The sequence below is a fragment of the Euleptes europaea genome, chromosome 6 (genome assembly GCF_029931775.1).
Source record: "Euleptes europaea isolate rEulEur1 chromosome 6, rEulEur1.hap1, whole genome shotgun sequence".
Taxonomy (NCBI): domain Eukaryota; kingdom Metazoa; phylum Chordata; class Lepidosauria; order Squamata; family Sphaerodactylidae; genus Euleptes; species Euleptes europaea.
The window spans coordinates 5,223,579-5,247,967 of NC_079317.1; the positions used below are offsets into that span (position 1 = coordinate 5,223,579).

The 24,389-nt window shown below is 46.6% G+C and overlaps 1 protein-coding gene across 2 annotated transcripts in view; it reads left to right on the plus strand.

Moving 5' to 3' along the window:
* FERMT2 (FERM domain containing kindlin 2) overlaps nucleotides 1-24,389 on the plus strand; it is a 133,986-nt gene that overhangs the window by 92,275 nt on the left and 17,322 nt on the right. The window contains exons 4-11 of one of the 2 annotated variants that reach the window (XM_056852080.1): nucleotides 2,357-2,389; nucleotides 3,015-3,240; nucleotides 3,377-3,479; nucleotides 4,320-4,427; nucleotides 7,854-7,988; nucleotides 11,917-11,966; nucleotides 18,424-18,548; nucleotides 24,200-24,306. In XM_056852080.1, coding sequence (XP_056708058.1) covers nucleotides 2,357-2,389; nucleotides 3,015-3,240; nucleotides 3,377-3,479; nucleotides 4,320-4,427; nucleotides 7,854-7,988; nucleotides 11,917-11,966; nucleotides 18,424-18,548; nucleotides 24,200-24,306 — 887 coding nt within the window. The remainder of the gene's footprint in view (nucleotides 1-2,356; nucleotides 2,390-3,014; nucleotides 3,241-3,376; nucleotides 3,480-4,319; nucleotides 4,428-7,853; nucleotides 7,989-11,916; nucleotides 11,967-18,423; nucleotides 18,549-24,199; nucleotides 24,307-24,389) is intronic. The other variant, XM_056852079.1, reaches the window with a different exon arrangement.

Here is a 24,389-nt window from a genome sequence, read left to right on the forward strand (position 1 = left end):
CTACACAAGGTTAATCAGAATGAAATGATTTATCTTTGCACTGTGTAATTTTTTACATCGAACATATACAGCGACTGTCTCATGAAAAGCATCTGATGTTGTTTGTGGGGCAGGGGAAGGGATATTTGCGAAGCGGGACACTCTTTTCTGCATCTTCTACCCATTCGCCCTGGCCAGTAAACACTGAAGAATATGCTCATTGTTGGGCTAATCCTGATTCAGTTTTTGTTGTGTGGTCATACATTATAAATCGCCACCCTAGCGAGTGCCCTGAAGCTAATAGCAACAAACCCAAGATTAAGTAGATCAGAAATATCGCAGCACTATCTCAGTGATACATCAAAGAAGCCAGCTATCTAAATTTCTGCTTTGGCTCTTAGTAAAACCCCTGGATTCCCTATAGCAAACAGAACAGCTTTCTTTATTTTAGATAGGCTTAATGGCAGTATTAGTGTTGGAATGGTCTTTCAGGGCAAGAGAGTGGAGAGAAATCTAGACTTTTCAAAAAAAGATTCCACACTGGCTTTATTTTGGATATGTTGAAATAAGTGCTCTTGAGTGAAGCAAAACACAAATAAGCAAAGGATCTGAATTGGACCCTGAATCAGATCCTCCTCTTGCCCCTCTGGAAGAAATATTCTACCCTCTAGAAGACTTTGTTAATGTAACATGAACCCATGAAGCTGCCTTATACTGAATCAGACCCTCGGTCCATCAAAGTCAGTATTGTCTACTCAGGGTCTCAGGCAGAGGTCATTCACATCACCCACTTGCCTGGTTCCTTTAACTGGAGATGCCGGGGATAGAACCTGGGACCTTCTGCATGCCAAGCAGAGGCTCTACCACTGAGCCACGGCCCCTCCCTGGGATGATGGTGAGACCAAATATTCTAAAACTTTGAAGAATGAGCCTTGCCACATATATATAGCAAAAATTTATACACAGCTTGCCACAGAGAAAACATGAAGTTGAGGCTTCCATGAACTATTTTAAGAAGTGTTGATTTTTGAGGATGGGGAACCACACACTGTGCTAATGTCTGAGCAGCCTGTGTTTCTGGAAGTTCAGCCAAGGAAGCAAAACAGATACTACAGCCATTTAAAGGCTGGTTCCAATTCTCACTTCCCATGTTTTGACTGTCATCTCAGTTTCATGCACAAAGTTTGTGAAACGCATAGCCTTCTGGTGCAAGAGTGAAAACAGTGAGCACACCGTGGGTTTTTTAAAAATCTTAGTGTGTCCAATGTGGTCGCCTGCCGTGTGGCGGCTGTGTCATGCACATGGCTCATGCAAATCTGAGTGGGTGGTCATTGATGGGAAGACGTTACCATGTTTACTTGAAGGGAAGATGACCCTAGATTTAAAATCACCCCTCCTAAAAAAGAAGTATATATTAAAACACCTTTTCCTCCTCCTGTTCTCTGATGTTTCTGCCCTTTTCTTCCTTAACTGCAAAAATGACTCTCTGGTAATATTCTCCCTAACTGCCCAGTAAAAAACCCTGACTTGACATGAAGCTTTTATTTTCCTGGCTAGAATGGAGTATATAAGCTGAACTTATATTGTGTTCAGTTTTGGGCACCATAATTTAAGAAAGATGTAGATAAGCTGGAACGTGTCCAGAGGAGGGCAACAAAGATGGTGAGGGGTCTGGAGATCAAGTCCTATGAGGAAAGGTTGAAGGAGCTGGGTATGCTTAACATGAAAAGGAGAAGACTGAGAGGGGATATGATAACCATCTTCAAGTACTTGAAGGGCTGTGATATAGAGGATGGTGCTGTTGTTTTCTGTTGCCCCAGAAGGTCAGACCAGAACTAATGGGTTAAAATTAAATCAGAAGAATTTCCATGTAGACATTAGGAAGAATTTTCTAACAGCTAGAGCGGCTCCTCAGTGGAACAGGCTTTCTCAGGAGGTGATGAGCTCTCCTTCCCTGGATGTTTTTAAGCAGAGGCTAGATGGCCTTCTGTCAGCAATGCTGATTCTATGAACCTGGGCAGTTCATGGGGGGGAGGGCATCTTGGCCATCTTCTGGGCACTGTGTGTGTGTGTGTGGGAGGTAGTTGTGAATTTCCTGCATTGTGCAGGGGGTTGGACTAGATGACCCTGGTGGTCCCTTCCAACTCTATGATTCTATGAACTGTTTCTGGCTACTGATTCATTCCTTTGCATTGTAACCCAGTATATGGTATACTGCTTCAGAAGAATAACTGCATACAGTGTGCCACGTGAAAAATCTACACATACTATATGCTGGACTGCGCTTTTGATGATCTTCCCTTTACCTTTATTTCACCTCTGTCACTTATTCCAGTCTCTTTCTTTGTCTCCACTTTTCTCCTTTTCCTCTCTGTAGGCTCTGATGTTCTTTACATCGGCCCAGTAAAAGGTGAGCCTCACATGATCAGAACTTCTTGTCTCCTGTGACTTTTCTGTGGCTGTTTTTTCTTTCTCCCGCTAACCCCCTGAAACCAAAAGTTCTTATGCCGCAAGATCTTCTCAGTTGCTTTCCCCCCTACTAGAACCTGCAGCGGTTTGGCCACTGTAGAAACTGCTACCGAGGTATGGGAGCAAGGTTCCGAGATTTCTTTCCTATTCGGTAAATATTTAGAACTAGAATCCGGTGTCGTTAAAACACAGAAAGAGTTGATTTGGATATGATATTCAGATGTGTGGGTTGAAGGGTTTCAAGTCGCTCGTGCTTGTGAGATTCCCTGTATCCGATGTAGTGTGTGAAATCACAGCGTGGAGGTCTTCTTACCAACATGGAAAACCCATGAGCTCCAGTGATCATCTGGAAATGCAAGCCCTTTCTTACACATTGCACGGGAAACCGGGGGCGGGAGGGGAGTCAGATATGAGGAAGGCAAGCTGCCATCATGAAATTGGCTCTTATTTTTTTGCAGCGCTCCATAGCAAATGTTGTCGTAGGGCCCTCTAGTAACGCTTGTTCTGCGATGGATGAACCGAACGTTGAACATTAACGCTGTACATTTATCCTTCTAACCAATTAGGGAGCATTTATTCGAGCCCAGGACTTTATAGCAAAACCATGACGCCAACGTATGATTCTCACGACGGAAGCCCTTTATCACCGACTTCAGCTTGGTTCGGGGACAGTGCTTTATCGGAAGGGAATCCAGGTATACTTGCTGTCAGCCAGCCAATCACCTCTCCAGAAATTCTGGCAAAAATGTATAAGCCTCAGACGCTTCTGGATAAGGCCAAGATCAACCAAGGGTAGGTTTTTTTAATGCCTTTTTTTTTTTAAGCAGTGTATATTTTTTGTTATTTTTCCCAGAATTTATACCCTGCCTTTTATTGTTTTATAATGACTAAGAGCAGCCGTTTTACGCAATGTGCAAATGATTGGCAGGTGGCTGGACTCTTCAAGGTCGTTGATGGAGCAAGAAGTGAAAGAGAACGAGGCCTTACTTCTCCGGTTCAAGTACTACAGCTTCTTCGATCTGAATCCTAAGGTACACCGTTGTGCCTACAAATTCTGGTGGGGTAGTTGTGTTCGTCTGCAGCAGCCGTTCTGGTCTGTTATCTGTTAAGGTGCTAAGAAGAAACCACAGGATTTTCATGAGAAGGGTGCTTGTTATGTGCACCAACAAGGGCAGTTCAGCAGAAGTTTCCAAAGTGCTCATTATCCATCAATAGTGCTGCCTCCCTGACTTCTCTGGAGAGCCAGCGTGGTGTAGTGGTTAAGAGCAGTGGTTTGGAGCGGTGGACTCTGATCTGGAGAACCGGGTTTGATTCCCCACTCCTCCACATGAGTGGCGCAGGCTAATCTGGTGAACTGGATTTGTTTCCCCGCTCTTCCACATGAAGCCAGCTGGGTGACCTTGGGCTAGTCACAGCCCTCTTAGAGCTCTCTCAGCCCCACCTACCTCACAGGAGGAGAGGACATGTTCCTGGAGAAGAGGGGTACTCATGGCTACTAGTAAAAGTGGATGCTAGTCATAATGCACACCTATTCTCTCCAGTATCAGAGGAGCATGCCCATTATTTTAGGTGCTGTGTAACACAGGCAGGATAATGCTGCTGCATTCATCTTGTTTGTGGGCTTCCTGGAGGCACCTGGTTGGCCACTGTGTGAACAGACTGCAGGACTAGATGGGCCTTGGTCTGATCCAGCAGGGCTTTGCTTATGTTCTTATGTACCTGCCCTCAGGATTGTGCTGACTGGGCTACCAAGTAGACACAAAGGCTTTTTCTTGTTCTCATATTTGTTTGTCATGATTTTCAGTTGGAAATGTGCAAAAGCCTTCCTTGGGCGGGATGCTGAACACATTGCTTTGATTATGTCTTTGTAGTACGATGCAATCAGAATCAACCAGCTCTACGAACAGTCAAAATGGGCTATCCTTTTGGAAGAAATAGAGTGCACGGAAGAAGAGATGATGATGTTCGCGGCTCTGCAGGTAAGTGGAGAGGCCAGAGATCCAGCTTCCCTTAAAGCCTCTCAGGGAGAAATAATTTTTGGCCGACAGAGTCCATAGAAAGTGTTGGGAGTCCTCAGCGTATTGCTTTCGGAGCATTCAGAAGCCTTCCCCTGTATTCCTCAGGGAGCCGGAACGTTTTGTTCTAGCGAAACATGGCTCGCTTCCCACCCGGCAAAGTTTGCTTGAACCATTTTAGGTAATTTAAAATAGATTGCCTCTTACTGTGTCTCATGCGAAGGAATTTGGATTATTTTTCACAAACATGTTTGTATCCATCTTTCCTTCGGTTAGCTTTTAAACAGATGACAAGCATGCTAGGTTGTTGAACCACTGAGTCCTGGCACCGAGCCTCCTATGCAGCTGGAGTTAATCCCTGGTTTTCCAGATATATATGTATGCATTCTTTTTTTGCACACTGTTACGTGCCATATCTGCCTCATAGATACAGCGCTTAGAAACACATATTGTTATATCAAAGACGATTGCTTCTAATGTGAACTGAAGGTCTGTCACTTGGCTTTCTTTTCTTTAAAGGTTGCACCTTGAATTCATTTTCCAAATTGATCTATGCTAGAGATAAGAGTTACACTCATTTTGATGCTCGCAGGACATGTTCTCCACTTGCCCTGGGCCTGTTATCTAAGGGTAATTTGCCTTCCTATATAGATTCTCTGGTTTAAGTCCAAAGATATGTAGTATCTTCATGCATTCAAGATTTAATTGCCCTTTTTCAATGGTTTTGCTGGACTGTGTGCTAAAGATCCCTTTTTCAGATTGGCTGTTTCCCTGCCCTCTTCAGTCAGTGGACTCCTTGGTACATATCCTTTTGCACTGCCTCACATGTACCAACTTAGGCTAAAACAGATTATACCGTGTTTTAACAAATGGTCCACATCTTCTTGAGCAACTTTGGAGCAAAAGGTCCAGTTTTCCTAGAGGACTCTGACCTCAGCGTACTTATTTTGTTGCTCGTTTTTTGGAGGCTGCAGAGAAGAGACTAAGGGAGAGGTTTTTAGGGATGGGTCTTATTTAAGTTTTATAGTTTTATTGTTCAAGACCTCGGTTTAAGAACAGGGGGAGAGAACGAGAGAACGAGAGAAAGAAAGAAAGAGAGAAAGAAAGAGAGAGAAAGAAAGAAAGAAAGAAAGAAAGAATTTTCCCTTAAGGATGCCGCTGTCAAGGAATTATCATTAGATTACCAGCATCAGCACTTCTAATTTGACTCTAGTATTGTTGCAGAACTTACTTGCTAGTTAGAATCTAGAGGTGGTAATACAGTTACACACTTCCTCGTATCAAAAGCAGGCACTGAACTGCCATCAGAAAAAAAAATGTCCTGGAATGAGAAACGTAGAGACTACAAGGGGCTACAGCTTACTGTAGGTTCCCCATTCACAGAATGTCTTTTCTTAGTGGCAAAGATACAGTAATGCTTCTGGACAATTGGAAGGAAATCCTGGCCTGCTTTCTTCCCTGGGAAGTACACAGATGTGCAGCAAGCAACATTTCCTGTGCTGTTATCTGAAGCCCTTTCACAATAGGGGAGTTCCCAGCCAATTAGAATAACCCATTATGTTAAGGCTACTGGTCAGGAAAATGAAGCCTGACCTTGTAAAATATTCTGCACGCTGTCCTAGCGGATAGTTGTGACCTATGTGATAGTATGGGCCATGGCTGAGTGGTAGAGCATCTGCTTGGCATGCAGAAGGTCCCAGGTTCAATCCCCGGCATCTCCAGTACAAATACCAGGTAGTAGATAATGTAAAAAATCTCTGCCTACAGCCCTGGAGACCCACTGCCGGTCTGAGTAGACAATACTGACCTTGATGGACCAAGGGTCTGATTCAGTAAGAGGCAGCTTCATGTGTTCATGTGTGCGTATGGTCCACTCAGTACAGGAGCCACCCTTTACAGAACAGTGCCTGCTACAGCTATAAATGAAGACTTGGAATTAAGAAACCAGCGTCCCCATTTTATTCTGCGTGCTTTTTGTAGAGCCAAAAAGGAAGAACTAGAGAAGTAGGATATCCAGTCTGGACAATCCCAATTTTGCTGGAATTAATTTTGCAGATACCAACCAGTTATCCCTCATGCTAGCAGGTTAAGACAGCTGCTGCCAGTTCCTGAGCGTTCCTGTGGTGGTCAACAGGTAGTTTGGAAGCATCTTCTGGAGTATGCTAAGAAAACTCCCATTTCTTTTGAACTGCTGGAAACGTTGGCCTTTTATGCAAGGCTGTTTCCCTCACCGCCACCCCTCTGATGACTTTGGGTCTTTGTTTTGATTACACATGCTGTTTTCGACCGTCAGAGGTCGTCTTGCTCTCCCCCTGCGTTCCCCCGTTTTCAAATTCAAGATAAAACAGGTCCCTGAAAATGCGGGCAAAATGCAGGGGGAGTGCGAGGCAACCTCCTACGGTCGGAAATGGCATGCATAGCCAAAATAAAGACCAGAAGTCTTTGGAGGGGTGATGGCGAGGGAAACAGCCATGCATAAAAAGCCGTTGCAAGACAGAACTTTTACGCAGGGCTGTTACCTGAGGGTAACTCACTTTGAGAAGAGCTTCCTAGTGGAGCGTTAAGGACTTCATGTTTTTTTTAAAACCATTTTGATATATAATGCTTTCAGTTATTCAGGGAGATGGTTTTAAGTATATTATTAGAAGCATCCTGGAATGCATTGTAGGAGAAAGATGGGGTATAAACAGAAGAAAGAAAACAGGCAAATGTCCATGGGTATTTTCTGGTTGTGAAATATCCTGATGGGCAGATAATGGTAGCAGGGACGTGCCCTCTCCTGCCGTTTATGTCTGTGCCAACATAAATGGGTGAGCTGCAAGTGGTGAGGAAAGAAGGGGTGTGATTTGCAGCCCAGAGGAGCTGGAACTTGACAGATCCTTCCCCGCTCTAACCCTGCGCATTGGCCATGCCATGCTTAGTGGTTAGATCTGTCGTTAGGCCTAGATGATACTTGGCAGGCAATCGCCTTCCCCTGCAGGTATTCTCCAGATGTGGTTCATGCCACCTGCAAAGGGGGGGGGGGAGATATGGGGAGGCTCGGTGGTAGAGCATCTGCTTGGCATGCAGATGGCCCCAGGTCCAATCCCCGGCATCTCCAGTTAAAGGGACCAGGCAAGTAGGTGATGTGAAAGACCTCTCTGCCTGAGACCCTGGAGAGCCGCTGCCGGACTGAGTAGACAACACTGACTTTAATGGACCGAGGGTCTGATTCAGTAGAAGGCAGCTTCTTGTGATATGGTTTTGAGAGCCAGTTATGGCCTTAAGGTTTGTGTACACATTTTCTTCTGTCTGCTGACGTATGATGTCTGTCATAGCAGTCTGTTTGGTTCCCCACCCCACCCATTTATCCGTTCAATGATTCCTGGCTTTCCCCTGCTTTCATTTCAGTACCACATCAATAAGCTATCAATCATGTCCTCCGAAAATCACTTGAACAACAGTGACAAAGAGGTGGACGAAGTCGATGCCGCTCTTTCTGACCTGGAGATTACTCTGGAAGGCGGGAAGACGTCCACGATTCTGGTAAGAGCTGGCGAGCGTGAGCTTCATCCCACCCCGAAACATTCCTCTATTAGCAGGGCTGGCAGTTTTAAGGCAAGCATTCCCTGAGGGGGCAGGCAAGGGTGAGTAGTTAAGAGAGAAGGTTCTTGGCACTCATGCCTGGATCCAGTGAAGACGCTGGCCCATTGGGTGGTCGACATGAGACCACCTCCTTCTGAGGCATGGCAAGCGGTAGGCCATCCCAACAACGCCGGCCTGATGTGGAGCAAAGAGGTGGAAGACATGTTTCCTGGGACGGGGCAGGGCAAGGGGAGACTTGACAGCCCCCCCCCCCAGTTTTCACAAGAGGTGCAGTTCTTGTGAGAAGTCGAGACTGGGAGGGGCTGTGGCTCTGCCTTGTATGCAGAAGGTCCCAGGTTCAATCCCCGGCATCTCCTGTTAAAGGGATAATGGGTGATATGAAAGACCTCCTCCTGAGACACTCGAGAGCTCCTGCAAGTCAGAGTAGACAAGATTGACCTTGATCGGGGATGGATCTGGTTCCCTATAAGGCAGCTTCATTCCTTTTTAATGACGTTTAAGATAGGTTTTTATTATGTGTAGGAGCGAGATTCAAGTCCTGTAGCACCTTAGAGACCAGCAAGATTTGGGGGGGGGGGGTATGAACTTTGGGCGGGGGGGGGGTCAAAGCTGCCTTCATTAGATACAAGTAGGAAATGGAGATCCCTGAATCCTTATATCCCAGTCTGAAGTGGGAAGGGTGTTTCAAAGAAAGGAGTCAGGATGCAGAGGTACAATGTGAAATGTCTTCAGCTTGATTAGAATGGGGAGAAATGCTTGGGGGCAGAAAGCATATTTTATTATGTATGGTTTTTAATCTGTTAACTGCATTGGTGGCCCTGAGTGAGGTAGAAAGGCAAGGTGTAAACCTTGCAAATCATAGAATCAGAGTTGGAAAGGGACCGCCAGGTCATCTAGTCTAAGCCCCTGCACAATGCAGGAAATTCACAACTACCTCCCCCCTGCACCCCCAGTGACCCCTTCTCCATGCCCAATCCAGCCTGGAGGAAAATTGCTTCCTGACCCCAAAGTGGTGATCAGCATTTCCCTGGGCATGTAAGAAATAAATGGGGAACAGAGCACAGGGCAGGCTATCCACAGACCTATTTAAACAGGCCCTGGGAGCTGGCTGCGGAGGAGCTGCCCAGGAACTCTCCCCCAGCCAGGGAGAGGCTGGGAAAAGAGGTCCCAGGGTGACCGAAGATCCTCCTCCTCTCTCTATTTTGAGGTCAAGGAGTCCCTAGAGGGCCTGCAGGCTCAGCCAAAATGGCTCCTGCTCTGTCCATCTGCCATCAACGGGGGAAAGCCCGTTTCGGATTCTCAGAAACCTGCCTCTAGAAACACGCACATATTTAGACAGATGGAGAAAGAAAACGTTCAGTTGGCAAGGCAAGGCTCAGCTCTCCATGCAACCTGGTGGAATTCCTTTTTCTGAAATGTGAGAGCTGTTTGAAATCGGTATCCATTCAGCTCTAAAGTTTCAAGGAATGCCCTCGCCAGCCACGGCAGAACCCCGTTGGCGTGGGGCTTCTGATTTCTCAGCAGCTGTGAAACAAGGGATGAACAGCTTCTGCTGCCAGAGGAGGGGGTTGGAGTTCAGCTGCATTCCCTGAAGCAAAACTGTAATTTGCCACTGTAAACCAAGATCTGTTATTTTAAGGACAACCCGCTGTAGAGAGGCCTGTGAGAGTAGACACACCGAAGCACAGGTGGGCCGAGTTTGGTCTTTCGCACAATTGAATCTTGAATCCTCATGGTCCATTGGTGCTGAGCTGAATTTATAAATCAGGAGATTGTAGCTCAGTGGAAAAGGCTCTGCTTTGCATGCAGAAGGTCCAAGTTCAGTCCCCAGCATCTCCAGTTAAAAGGACATGAGATAGTAGGTGTTGTGGTGTAGTGGTTAAGAGCAGTGGTTTGGAATGGTGGACTCTGATCTGGAGAACTGGGTTTGATTCCCCACTCCTCCACATGAGCGGTGGATGCTAATCTGGTGAACCAGGTTGGCCTTGGGCTACTCACAGTTCTATTAAGAGCTCTCTCAGCCCCACCTACCTCACAGGATGTCTGTTGTGGGGAGGGGAAGGGAAGGTGATAGTCAGCCAGTTAATATAAAGTTCAACAAATCTTCCACAAAATCATGCTTATGATTTTACAATCCTTGTGGAAGATTTGTTGAACTTTATATTATATGTAGGACTCTTAGCGAATAGTTAGATTCTTTAATCTGTATGGTGAAATTGACTAAATGTGACTACTATGATATATGTTGTTTGAATACACATGGTTGTAAATTATATAAGGAGCTGACAGAATTTGTTATTATTATTTCTACTATTGTCGAAGGCTTTCACGGTCAGAGTTCATTGGTTCTTGTAGGTTATCCGGGCTGTGTAACCGTGGTCTTGGTATTTTCTTTCCTGATGTTTCGCCAGCAGCTGTGGCAGGCATCTTCAGAGGAGTAACACTGAAGGACAGTGTCTCTCAGTGTCAAGTGTGTAGGAAGAGTAATATAGTCAGAAAGGGGTTGGGTTGAGCTGAATCATTGTCCTGCAAAAAGTATCAAAGGTAATGTGCTAATCATTGTCCTGTAAGTATCAAGATAATGTGCTAATGAGGGTGTGGTATGTTAATATGGAACCATTGTATCCTGAAGTGATCTGTTAATGTGTGAAATCCAAAGCTAATCTGCATGGCTATTGTTGACTGTAGTCTTTGTTTTTTTTAAATAAATGGCAAGAATACCTTAAAGGAGTCACTGATAGGATGGAGAAACTTTTGAAAAAACATAACCTACAAACAGTGTTTAAACCCACCAAGAAAATACAACAGATGCTACGATCAGCAAAAAACAAAAGAGACCCCCTCACCTCTGCAGGAGTATATCGTATACCTTTCAGCTGTGGACAAGTTTACATCGGGACCACACAACGCAACATACAAACAAGGATAAAAGAACATGAAAGATACTGCAGACTTGGTCAACCTGAGAAATCAGCAGTGGTTAACATGGACTGACACAAACAGGACACAGGATCTTATTCCAAGACACTGAAATACTGGACAATTCTACCAACTATTTTGTCAGATTGCACAGAGAAGCCATTGAAATTCATAAACATCAGCACAACTTTAACAGAAAAGAAGGGAGTTTAAGAATGAATAAGGCTTGGCTTCCTGTCCTGAAAACCTCCAGACTAACGAAGACTATAGTCAATAATAGCCATGCAGATTAACTTTGGATTTCACACATTAACAGATCACTTCAGGATACAATGGCTCCATATTAAAATACCACACCCTCATTAGCATATTATCTTGATACTTACAGGACAATGATTAGCACATTACCTTTGATACTTTATGCAGGACAATGATTCAGCTTAACCCAACCCCTTTCTGACTATATATTACTTTTCCTACACACTTGACACTGAGAGACACTGTCCTTCAGTGTTACTCCTCTGAAGATGCCTGCCACAGCTGCTGGCGAAACGTCAGGAAAGAAAATACCAAGACCACGGTTACACAGCCTGGATAACCTACAAGAACCAATTTCTACTATTGATTATAATTTCTAGCCATTGTAGCTACGATTTATATACTAGCTTTGAAGGTAGCTCGTGTTTATTTTGGTTGTTACCACCTGGACGTTGGCAACCATATTTGTACCCCGCTTTTTCCCTTGGCGTGTGACCCTTCCCTTTCCGTCCAACTCTCCCTGGCCTTGTTGATGTCTTTTTTATGAAGCCTTTTCATCTTGGGCAAGGAAACGGCATCTCCAATAAGCTGAATCAGTGTCCCCAAAGCACTCCTCCCCCTGCCCCGCCCTTCGTAGCGCTGAATCTTGGTTCTGGCACACGGATCATAACAGCTGCTCTCTCGTTCCCAGGGTGACATCACGTCAATCCCCGAACTTGCTGACTACATTAAAGTGTTCAAGTAAGTACCGCTTACCTCGGGGTCCCCGAGATTAGAATTCCTCGGCTGTGTCTTACAACCTTGAAGTAGCTTCCGGGGCATCTACTTAGGAAGTATATTTCTTCTGGCGTTACGGACCACTTAAACAATTTCCACTGGCAGAAAACATATTCTTTCATGTTGAGGCTTAGCCTTGGAACTCGTGAAGCAGTAAAGGGACGTACTTCTTGAGCATGTGCAGAATGCATCCTCCTCAGCAGTAATAATCACCAGTGGCGGACCTATATTTTTGGGACCCTGAACTGTTATGGGGACCCCTTCGCAGCCAGCAACAATAGGGCAACATCCCACAAGGTCCAAGGAGCCTTGCTGCCCTTGCGAGGACCTCGAGGACCAAATGGCGGGGAACAGGGTGGTCAGATGAGGGCAGCCTGAATTGAGATGTCTTTTTATGGTTCCGATTAGCTCCAGCCTAAGGGCTGAGCTATAGAACTATTAAGCCGTGCACCAACGAAGGATTCGAGGATCCCGCTGCCAAAATGTAGGCTATGAATAGATTCTGGCGTGGTCAGCGAGCCCATACAGCTGGGGGTTCAGGCGCTCAAGCCCCCAAGAAAATGTTGAAATTTGACCAATTAAAGGGATATTTTGAGGCCGTACGAAATGGGTATTAGATCATATTCTGAGGTTAATATTAAGTACTTCAACCCATTGGCTAATGATTCTATCACTAAAATAGCCTTATTTTAATAACAAACACTTAGAAAAACTCTACTGATTTTGTTGAAAAATTCACTCATTAAAAAAAAGGTTGCTTCAGGGGGGCCCTCCGGGATTAGGGGCCCTGAAGCTTAAGCTTCATTAGTTTCATAGTAGATCCGCCACCCATAATCACAGATACTTTTCTCCAATTTGGTCTGAATCACATATGGAAATGCTTTGCTTACAGTACTCCAGCAATGAGATAAACAAGAACATAATCTGGGGAGGCATCTTCTTCAGGCTGAGCAACACAAGATGAACAGGCCTGTGTGGTTCAGCCCATCATTTGTTAGGATCAAACGCTGGCCAATCTACCAGGATTTCCAGCATGTCTTTATTTGAACACAGAAACTGGTCGGGGTCACTTAGTCTCCTTCAAATGTGCTGGTCTCTGTGCTTGGAATATATTCAGTATGCCTCCCTTCCTCTCGACCCCCAATAACCCCTTGAAAATGCATTTCTTGAGTAACCTGAGCCTCTTGCCTGCATTCATATTGGCAGCTGACCCCTTCTTCTGAATCCCGCTATGCTTAGCAGTTTCGAGTGGGTAGCCACACCCGCAGTAGAAGAGCAAGGTTCGAGTGAAGTAACACCAATGAGATTTCCAGGGTATACGCTTTCAAGAGTCAAAGCTCCCTTCCCTTAGTTGGTCTTTAAAGAAGAAGTAGAAGAGTTGGTTTTTATATGCTGACTTTCTGTACCACTTAAGGGAGAATCAAACCGGCTTAGAGTTGCCTTCCCTTCCCCACAACAGACACCCTGTGAAGTAGGTGGGGCTGAGAGAGCTCTAAGAGAGCTGTGACTAGCTCAGGGTCACTCAGCTGGCTTCATGTGGAGGAGTGGGGAAACCAACCCAGTTCACCAGATTAGCATACATCACTCCTGGGGAGGAGTGGGGAATCAAACCCGGTTCTCCAGATTAAAGTCCACTGCTCCAAACCACCGCTCTTAATCACTACACCACGCTTGCTCTCCACATGCTTCTTGACTTTAATCTTGCTCTTCTGCTATGCCTAGCAGTTGTCTGCCTCTTGGAAGTGCTTCTTTTTCCCCCCACCCCCAGTAAAACAGCTCTGTGGGCATGCATCAGCTATAACACGATATGGTCCCCTGTGCAGAGGGCTGCGGGGCCAATATCCTGGTCTGTGCACCTCTTCCCCCTCCTAAGTTTCTCTGCGTGCAGCTCCATAAGAGAATAAGAAAGGCCCTGCTGGATCAGACCCAGGCCCATCATGTCCAGCAGTCTGTTCACACAGTGGCCCACCAGGTGCCTCTAGGAAGCCCCAAAACAAGACGACTGCAGCAGCACCATCCTGCCTGCTTTCCAACGCTCCTAATATAATAGGCCTCCTCCTCTGATACTGGAGAGAATAGGCATGCATCATGACTCGTGTCCATTTTGACTAGTAGCCCCGGATAACCCTCTCCTCCATGAACATGTCCACTCCCCTCTTAAAGCCTTCCAAGTTGGCAGCCATCACCACAACCTGGGGCAGGGAGTTCCACAACTGAACTATGCATTGTGTGAAGAAATACTTCCTTTTATCTGTTTTGAATCTCTCACCCTCCAGCTTCAGCAGATGACCCCGCGTTCTGGAATTATGTGAGAGGGAGAAAATCTTCTCCCTGTCCACTCTCTCCATACCATACATAATTTATAGACCTCTGTCATCTCCCCTTAACCACCTTATTTCCAACCTAAACAGCCCTAAGCATTTTAACCGCTCCTCATAGGGCAGTTGCTCTAGTCCCCCGATCAATGTGGTTGCTCTTTTCTGCACCTTCTCAAGCTCTACAGTAACCAGAACTTAATCTTTCATGTCAATTGAGGAATTAGACAGAGAGAGAAGATGTGTGTTTGCGTCTCCACTGGTAGAATTGAAGCACTGGCCTAGTAAACATCGGAATCAGACTAAGACGCTGTATGAATTTTAACACTCCCTTTTTAAAGCATTTTAGACGCTTCTGCAGCTCAGTTGAAGAGCAGCAGTGATCCTTTTTCTATTCTTAATATCTGTAGCTGGTCTGAAATGTTTCCCAAGCTGCCCTCAAATTAAGGGCTGTGTTTACAGCTTGAAATATGCCTCAAATATCTTGGGCTCCGTTGAGTGTGTCAGTGGATAAAAAATAAGCTGGTTTTGCTCTATTCAGATTGCCAGAAATGACCAGCTTTAGGCAAATTGTGCTGTTCTTAAGTCAGATTTATTTTGACTTTAAGACATTTTATTTTAGGGAGAGAGAAAAAAGAGAAAAGTTATCTTGGATTAAGGCATGTGGAAACTGGAAACAATCGCGTCTGGACTTTGACAAAATGTTTTGGCAGCTGTAGCTGTCTCTTGCGAACTAATTCCCGTCGTATTAAGCATATTAAAAAAAGCTCAGGAATTGGTACAGAGGGGCATGAGGGACATTGTGGAAGAGGTATTCCAAGTGGGGAAAGCAGCGGCAAGAAAAGAGTATTGAAAAAAATGAACTGGTTTTCTATACTGTGCTCTTACTTGGAAAACCACCAAACTCTGGTCTGGCCATATGCAACAGCTAGATATTTTTGTACTGTCTTTTTATATTTTGGAGGGGACATAGAACTGCCTTCCCTTTGTTTCCTAGGTATATAGAATCATAGAGTTGGAAGGGACCACCAGGGTTATCTAGTCCAACCACCTGCACAATGCAGGTAATTCACAACTACCTCCTCCCCACACCCCCATTGACCCTTACTCCATGCCCAGAAGATGGCCAAGATGCCCTCCCTCTCATGATCTGCCTAAGGTCGTAGAATCAGCATTACTGACAGATGGCCATCTAGTCTCTGCTTGAAAACCTCCAGGGAAGGAGATATTACCACCTCCTGAGGAAGCCTGTTCCACTGAGGAACCGTTCTGACGGTTAGAAAATTCTTCCTAATGTCTAGACGGAAACTCTTTTGATTTAATTTCAACCCATTGTTTCTGGTCCGACCTTCTGGGGCGAGAGAAAACAACTCGGCACCATCCTCTATATCAGTGATGGCGAACCTTTTAGAGACCGAGTGCCCAAACTGCAACCCAAACTCACTTATTCAGCGTAAAGTGCCAACACGGCAATTTAACCTGAATACTGAGGTTTTAGTTTAGAAAAAACAACTCATACGTTAACATCTTATGCTCACAAGCATAAGATGATCCAAACAAAGTAAGGAAAGCAATCCCAAGTGCTTTCATTGACTTAAAATTATTTGGCAGAGAATTCCACACATTAAGGATTTCATTTTCAGAACTAACTGTGCTATCCTTTGTCATCCATAAAATTAAATCATGGCAATGACTGACAAATGCCATTTTCCCCATCTGCATTCTCAAAACTGCAGGGGGGCTTATTGTTGAGTTGTGCATCTGAGTGGCAAGTCCAAGGCAAAACCTCCCATTCACAAATAGACATTAAACCCCCCCATGCAGTTTTGAGAATCTGGATGGGGGAAATGTGCATCTCAGTGGCAAGTCCAAGGCTAAACCTTCCTTTCACAAATAGACAAGAACCCCCCCCCCCCATGCAGTTTTGAGAATCTGGATGGGGGAAATGTGCATCTCAGTGGCAAGTCCAAGGCTAAACCTTCCTTTCACAAATAGACAACAACCCCCCCCCCCATGCAGTTTTGAGAATCTGGATGGGGGAAATGTGCATCTCAGTGGCAAGTCCAAGCGAAAGAGCCGCCCGCCGACAGCCTCCCACAAGCCTCCCGCCGCCCCGCTCCGCCTCAGCAGCAGCGCCGCCGCCCCACCCAGGCGCCGCTCCGGACCCGCCGCCGCCCGCTCATGCTCGGCCCCGAGGGCTGCCCTGACGGCTGCACCGCTACGCCCACCGAGTTGCCCCCACGACAAAGTTGGCTGCGGCATGGCGGAAACGTGCGCCGAGGCCGCGAGGAGGGGCGGAGGAGGGGGATGGGCAGCCAAGGGGGCGGAGGAGGGGGCAGGGGCGACTCGGCGGGCGTAGCGGTGCGGCCGGCAGGGCAGCCCTCGGGGCCGAGCATGAGCAGGCGGCGGCGGGTCTGGAGCGGCGCCTGGGTGGGGCGGCGGCGCTGCTGCGGCTGCTAAGGCGGAGCGGGGCGGCGGGAGGCAGATGGTGTCGAGGCCGCGAGGGGGGGTGGGGGGCGGCGGCTCCACACGTGCCCATAGAAAGGGCTCAGCGTGCCGCTTGTGGCACGCGTGCCATAGGTTCGCCAACACAGCTGTATATGATAGCCCTTCAAGTACTTGAAGATGTTTATCATATCACCTCTCAGTCTTCTGAGATAAATTTATATTTGTTGTAAATTCCTTTCTGTAAGCTAAGACTTGTCTGTACTCCAGCTTTAAGTCAGAGGCAGAGTGCTAAATTTGGACGAGAAAGACCTGAGCTTAAATTAAACTTTGAAGTCCACTGGGTGGCACAGACAGGTCACCCTCCCTCTCTCAGATTAACCTAAGGATGGTTGCCAGCTTTAAAATGGGCTAGGTATGTTTCCTCTTTCCTGACTTCTTCAGAGAAAGAACAGCATCCAAATGGAGTAAGCAAACTTTTAAAAAAATGAGCAGCAGGATTGAAAAAGAGACAGCGACGGGCAATAAAGACAGTAACGCTGGGGAAAGTAGATGGCAGTGGGAGAAGAGGGAGACCCAACGTGAGGTGGGTTGACTCCGTCAAGGAAGCCATAGCCTTCAGTTTGCAAGGCTATTAATGATAGGACGATTTGAAAGTCATTCATTCATGGGGTTGCCACAAGTTGGAAGTCTGTGCAATATTCTGAAATGAAGGAAGTGGGGAGTGCTTTTAAGACATCAGAAAGAAGGGCTTTGTTTGGTGCTAAAGCAGAAAGCAGCACTGAAGAGGATGGATTGGATCAACAGAGCATCAACAGAGGCATAACATCCAAATCGCAAGATGCCATAGTTCCGCTGTACACTGCATTGGTCAGGCTGCACCTGGAGTTCTGGAGTGTGCAGTTCTGGAGGCCTCACTTCAAAAAGGATGTGGACAGAATTGAGCAGGTACAGAGGAGAGCGACCAGGATGATCAGGGGCCTGGAGACCAAGCCCTGCGAGGAAAGTTGGGAATCTTCAGCCTGGAGAAGAGGAGGTTGAGGGGGGACAGGATTGCTCTTTCTAAGTATTTGAAGGGCTGTCACTTAGAGGAGGGCAGGGAGCTGTTCCTGTTGGCAGCAGAGGATAGGACTTGCAATAACGGGTTTAAATTGCGTGAGGAAAGGCACCGGCTGGATATTAGGAACATGTTTTTTACAGTAAGAGTTGTTCGACAGTGGAATCAGCTCCCTAGGGAGGTGGTGAGCTCCTCCTCGTTGGTGCTCTTTAAGCAGAGGCTGGATGAACACTTGTCAGGGATGCTCTAGGCTGATCCTGCATTGAGAAGGGGTTGGACTAGATGGCGTGTATGGTGCTTTCCAACTATGATTCTATTATTCTAGTACCTAATCGAAGCGCAGTCTTTCGGTATACACAGAATAGGCTCAAAAGGTCCATGTGCGTGCAAAGCTATGAATGTGTCTGTATCTTGACTGGGGCACAGTGTGGATCTCATCCTACTAAGAGACGGGAATTGACTGATGGGCCCACGATCACCCAGTGAGCCTCATAGCTGTGGATCTGAACCTGTGTCTTCTAAACGCACTGCCGATTATGACAGACCGCCTATGCCCTCAACCCCCACTGTCAGACCTGCGACTAACGGAGAACTTACTTGACAGGCCAAAGAAACTGACGCTCAAAGGCTACAAGCAGTATTGGTGCACCTTCAAAGACACGTCCATCTCTTGCTACAAGAGTAAAGAAGAATCCAGCGGGACTCCAGCTCACCAGATGAACTTGAGAGGTGAGGAACCCGTGTCACTTTTGGAAGCCTCCTCTAGGTTGTCTGTGATGACATTGGAGAAGGTGGTGGTCAAATGCTTTATTATGTGCACAATACCAAAAAAAAAAAAAAAAAAAAGCCCCACTTCTGCTTAATGTTGACACCATGGTGGGGTTTATCAGGACAGTGGTGGAACTCCCTGCCCCAGGATTTGGTGATAGCTGCCAACTTGGAAGGCTTGAAGAGGGGAGTGAACATGTTCATGGAGGATAGGGCTATCCATGGATACTAGTCAAAATGGATACTAGTCACGATGCAGGCAGGCAGCATGCCTATTCTCTCCTGTGTAAGAGGAGCAGGCCCAGGATGGCCCAGGCTAGCCTGATCTCATCAGATCTCAGAAGCTAAGCAGAGTCAGCCCTGGTTAGTATTTGGATGGGAGACCACCAAGGAAGTCCAGAGTTGCTGTGCAGAGGAAGGCACTGGCAAACCACCTCTGTTAGTCTCTTGCCATGAAAACCCCAAAAGGGGTCGCCATAGGTCGGCTGCGACTTGACGGCACTTTACACACACACACACACATGGAACACAGGCAGGATAATGCTGCTGCAGTTGTCTTGTTTGTGGGCTTCCTAGAGGCACCTGGTTGGCCACTGTGTGAACAAACTGCTGGATTTGAGGGGCCTTGATCTGATCCAGCATGGTCTTTCTTATGTTCCCACTTAAGCGCAACAGCTCAGCAGTTTCTGGTCCCATCTCCAGAGCGAGGGCACAAAGGTTGTTTTATGCCGGTGAGGCGGTGTAGCATCAGTGCTGGTGTAGCAGCCATGTTTCACTTTGAGGGGACAGCGAAGAACGGAGGGAGAGTTACTTCAGCCTCTTTCTTTATGCAAGATTCTGAGGGTCAGTGGAATTTCTGGGCAGCCTCTTCACCATTTGATAGTTTCAGAGGGGAGCTGTGTTGGTCTGCACTCTGCACTAGAACAGCAGCACCTTAGAGACCAACAAGACTTCCGGGGTACAAGCTTTTGAGAGCCAGAGCTCCCTTCAGAGCTGGCCAGAGTCGGCATGGTGTAGTGGTTAAGAGTAGTGGTTTGGAGTAGTGGACTCTGATCTGGAGAACCGGGTTTGATTCCCCACTCTTCCACATGAGCAGCGTAATCTGGTGAACTGGATTTGTTTCCCCACTCCTCCACACAAAGCCAGCTGGGTGACCCTGGGCTGGTCACAGCTCTTAGAGCTCTCTCAGCCCCACCTACCTCACAGGGTGTCTGTTGTGGGGAGGGGAAGGGAAGGTGATTGTAAGCCGCTTTGATTCTTCCTTTGAGAAAGTCAACATATAAAAACCAATTATTATTCCTCCTCCTCTTCCTTCTCTTCTTCTTCTGATACAAAGAGAACTTTGACTTTCGAAAGTTTATACCCCCAAAATCTTATTGGTCTCAAAGATGCTACTGGACTCAAATCTAGCTGTTTGCCTTTTGAATAAGCCTTTTTTTTTTTTAGGTTTTAAATGGCAAGTGAACAGCATGGCAGGGGGTTACGCAGCTGCTGTTAGCTGTGGCGATCACGGTCCTTAAAGATGTGGGGGGGCCTAGATATTTAAGGCAAAACCTCAATCTGTATTGCTGAAATTTAAAAAAGTGGTCAGAGGCCTTTCTGTGCTTTTGGAACAGTCTTGTTTTGTGCACGGGGAGCGAAGCGAAAGCAAGTTATGCCCGAATGGTGTTTACATAATAAAACATGTGGAAATAAGCAAATAAAACAGCATTTGAGAAATCTGGGTGGGGGGACGATAAGACAGACGGACGCAAGCTCATAAACCATAAACTGCAAGCGGTGGTATTCATTAGCAGTTGCAGAATTTTCTCGCCATTTGAGGCATTCCCCCCCCCCTCCAGTACACACATAGGCTTTGTTCCCTTTGCTAGGAATGTGTTCTGCATGTGAGATTCCTAAGGCTACCAGCTCTTGTATTCAGCAATAAAATATTCCATCTTGGAGGGTTGTGAAATGACAGGCATGGCTGATATCCTCTCTTTTTTTAAAGCCAGAGGCAGAACAGAGCAGCTGCCAAATGACCTCAGCCTGTAGCTACGAGGATCTGAGCGAGGGAAGGGCGGCCTAGGAATACCTTTTTGGGAGCTTTTTCCCCAAAGCTGCTGCTGCTGACTGAGCGTTAAAAGAATTCTGCGAGAAGAGCCGAAAGAGGCCTCAAAACTGACTCCCGTCTTGCAAGAAAATTGATTTCTTTGACGCATTCTGTGGAGGATTGTATTAAAAGTCTGTGCAGTAGGGTTGTAAGCGCACTGTCTGCAGTCCCTAAGACTGGACCACGCCAGGGTCGTTTCCGTTTCACTGGCTCCCAACCACCAGCCAGTTAAAACCGTGTGAGTGAAGTCTTGAGTTTAGCAGGGAGTCACCTCAATGGAGGAAATTAAAACAAAGACAAGCAAAAATTGCATACCCTACACAACTTATGGACATGGAGGGTTCTGCTAGACGCAGCCGTTAAAGTCCCACTCACATATGTAGCAGTGGGAATTTGTCATGCCTGAATTTCTCTGGGTTGAACCCATTGCATAGAAGTCAGCCCCAGTGACTTTAACTGGGATTTCACTTCTGTGTATATTTCCAAATTGTACCTCCAAGCTATATGCCAGTATTCAGACAGCTGCACATGTGCCCAAGGACACATGTTCACGTCAGTGCACATCTTCAGGACCCCAGCTTTTCTGTTCTTTATGCAACCAGCATGGAGTAGTGGTTAAGAGCGGTGGTTTGGAGCGGAGGACTCTAATCTGGGGTTTGATTCCCCACACCTCCACTCTAATCTGCTGAACCAGGTTGGTTTCCCCACTCCTACACATGAAGCCTGCTGAGTGACCTTGGGCTAGTCACATCTCACTTAAAGCTCTCTCAGCTCCACCTACCTCACAGGGTGGCTGTTGTAGGGAGAGGAAGGGAAGGTGATTGTAAGCTGGTTTGATTCTTCCTTAAGTGGTAGAGAAAGTCGGCATATAAAAACCAACTCTTCTTCTTCTAGAATAAATTCGTATTTTCAGCTCTGGAGAAATTTGACTCGGTTCCCCTGTTGCGGTTATCACATAGGCAGCCTTCCGTACCATTTGGCTGCCGGTTCTTAACACCCTCTCGTGCTAAAGCACTACTTTAATTTCAGTAGATGACAGACTTGTAATATGCTGGAGTCGCTGCTCAGTTTTTTTAAAAAGTTTTTTTAAGGGGGGAGAGAATTGGCCAGTGTGGTGTAGTGGTTAGGAGTGGTGGACTCTGATCTGGAGAACCGAGTTTGATTCCCCACTCCCCCACTCCTCAGACTCTACTCTGGTGAACCAGGTTGGTTTCCCCACTCCTCCACGTGAAGCCTGCTGGGTGTCCTTGGGCTAGTCACACTCTCAGCCCCACCTACCTCACAGGGTGTCTGTTGGGAGGGGAAGGGAAGGAGATTGCGAGCCGGTTTGATTCTCCTTTAAAAGGTAGAGACGATAGGCATATAAAAACCAGCTCTTGAAGCTGTCTTATACTGAATCAGACCCTGAGTCCATCAAAGTCAGTATTGTCTACTCAGATCAGCAGCTGCTTTCCAGGGTCTAAGGCAGGGGTCTTTCGCATCACCTGCTTGAATAGTCCCTTTAACTGGAGATGCTGGGGATTGAACTTGGGACCTTCTGCATGTCGAGTAGATGCTCTACCACTGAGCCACAGCCCCTCCCCTCTTCTTCTTTTTCTTCTGTCTTCTTCTCCTTCTCCCCCCTCCCCCAGCATTGTATCCTTCCCATAAGCTATCTTGAGCTACAGTATAAACTGTTCTGCTTACTATTTTTTTACACCCACATTTTTTCCCCAGTGGGGATCCACATTGTTCCCCCCCTCCATTATATCCTCCCAGCAACAACCGTGTGAGGCAGGCTAGGCTGAGAGAGAGTGGCTTGTCCTGAGGTCACATGGTAAACTTCTGTAGTAAGGTGGGGATTTGCCCCTGGTCCTCTCAACATCCTGGTCCAGAAGTCCAACTGCTACCTCACGCTGGGCTGCCAAAGGCGATCAGATCCAAAGAAGAATAAGAGTTGGTTTTTATATGCCGACTTTCTCTAGCACTTAAGGAAGAATCAAACCGGCTTACACCTTCTATTCCCCTCCCCACAGCAGGCACCCTGTGAGGTAGGTGAGGCTGAGAGAGCTGTGACTAGCCCAAGATCACCCAGCTGGCTTCATGTGGAGGAGTGGGGAAACGCACCTGGTTCACCAGATTAGAGTCCACTGCTCCGAACCACCGCTCTTAACCTGTACATCATGCTGGCTGCCAGGGAGTGACGCCTGATGATGCTGTTCTCTGAAACTGTGGCCAGCAGGTTACTGAACGAGTGCTTCCCTCCTTTCTAAGAGGAAGTGGCCTAATCAAGGGAAAGGTGATTCTATTGTGGGTTATGGAAAGGATTAATTGTTTTCTTCGATTTTTTTAAAATCACCTTAGAGCAGTTTACCTGCTGAACAAATGATCAGAGACGCTAAATCTAAACCCCTGACTCTTTTAGGATAGGCTGGTTCCTCCCCCCCCCCACTCTATTGTCTCCCCTACAACTGGGTTTTCCCATTTTTATTTATTTATTTATTTAAAGCATATATTAGCCTCCTTTCTTATTGAACTCAAAGCGGCTAACCACATAAATAAAATACACAAGAAAGAATACATTAAAATACACGAGAACCAAAATTTAAAATCACAATTTGGGACAGCTTTAAGCAAATAAACCGTCTTTAGCTGCCTTCTAAAGATCGAAAGGGAGGGGGCCAGGTGCCTCCCTGGGGAGGCTGTTCCATAATCGTGCTGGTTTTAACTTTTCCCTGTGCCTGCAGGCTGGCTTTAGAGTACCTCTGGTCACCTGCTGAGTGTAATTCTATTGTTTCCAGATTTGGAAGGGGTGGGAAAAGGAGATCAGGTTGCTGGGAGCTTCCAAGCGGGCTCCCTTACCATCTGTCGTTTAACAAATTGAACACTCCTTAGTGTTTTTTTCCAAACAAAAAATTGTGCAGGGTGTGTGTGTGGGTAATGTACGTAGATTAGTGAGCTTCTCATGCCATTTGGCTGGTGGCTGGTGGAAACAGGATACTGGGTTAGAAGAAGAAGAGTTGGTTTTTATATGCTGACTTTCTCTACCACTTAAGGAAGAATCAAAGCGGCTTACAATCACCTTCCCTTCCCCTCCCCACAACAGCCACCCTGTGAGGAAGGTGGGGCTGAGAGCCTGTGTAGGAGTGGGGAAACGAACGCAGTTCACCAGATTAGCCTCCGCCACTCATGTGGAGGAGTGGGGAATCAAACCCAGTTCTCCAGATCAGAGTCCACTGCTCCAAACCACCGCTCTTAACCACTACACCACTCTGGCTCTCCCAGATGGGCCTTGGGTTTTATCTAGCAAAGCAGTTCTTAATTTTCTTATGATCATTTGTTATCTGTTCTGTCCTAATCCAGATGAGGGTACACATGTGTCTTCCCCCTTTTCTGAGACCCTCCTGTCTCATCTTCCCTTCCCCACAAACCATCCCTAACCAAAACATCTTCTAACACTAGTGATTTCTCCCTGCACTGTGCGGAAACATCAGCCGTTTCTGAACCCAGAGTATAATCCCCAGCTCTCTTTTTATTGTAGGATGTGAAGTGACTCCTGACGTCAACATTTCTGGTCAGAAGTTTAACATCAAACTTCTCATCCCTGTCGCTGAGGGCATGAATGAGATTTGGCTCCGTTGCGATAACGTAAGTGTGAACAACTACATTCCGTCGCCTTGTTCTCGCAGATTTGGGGTACGTTCAGACTTCCCCATAGCGCCCTGACTCAT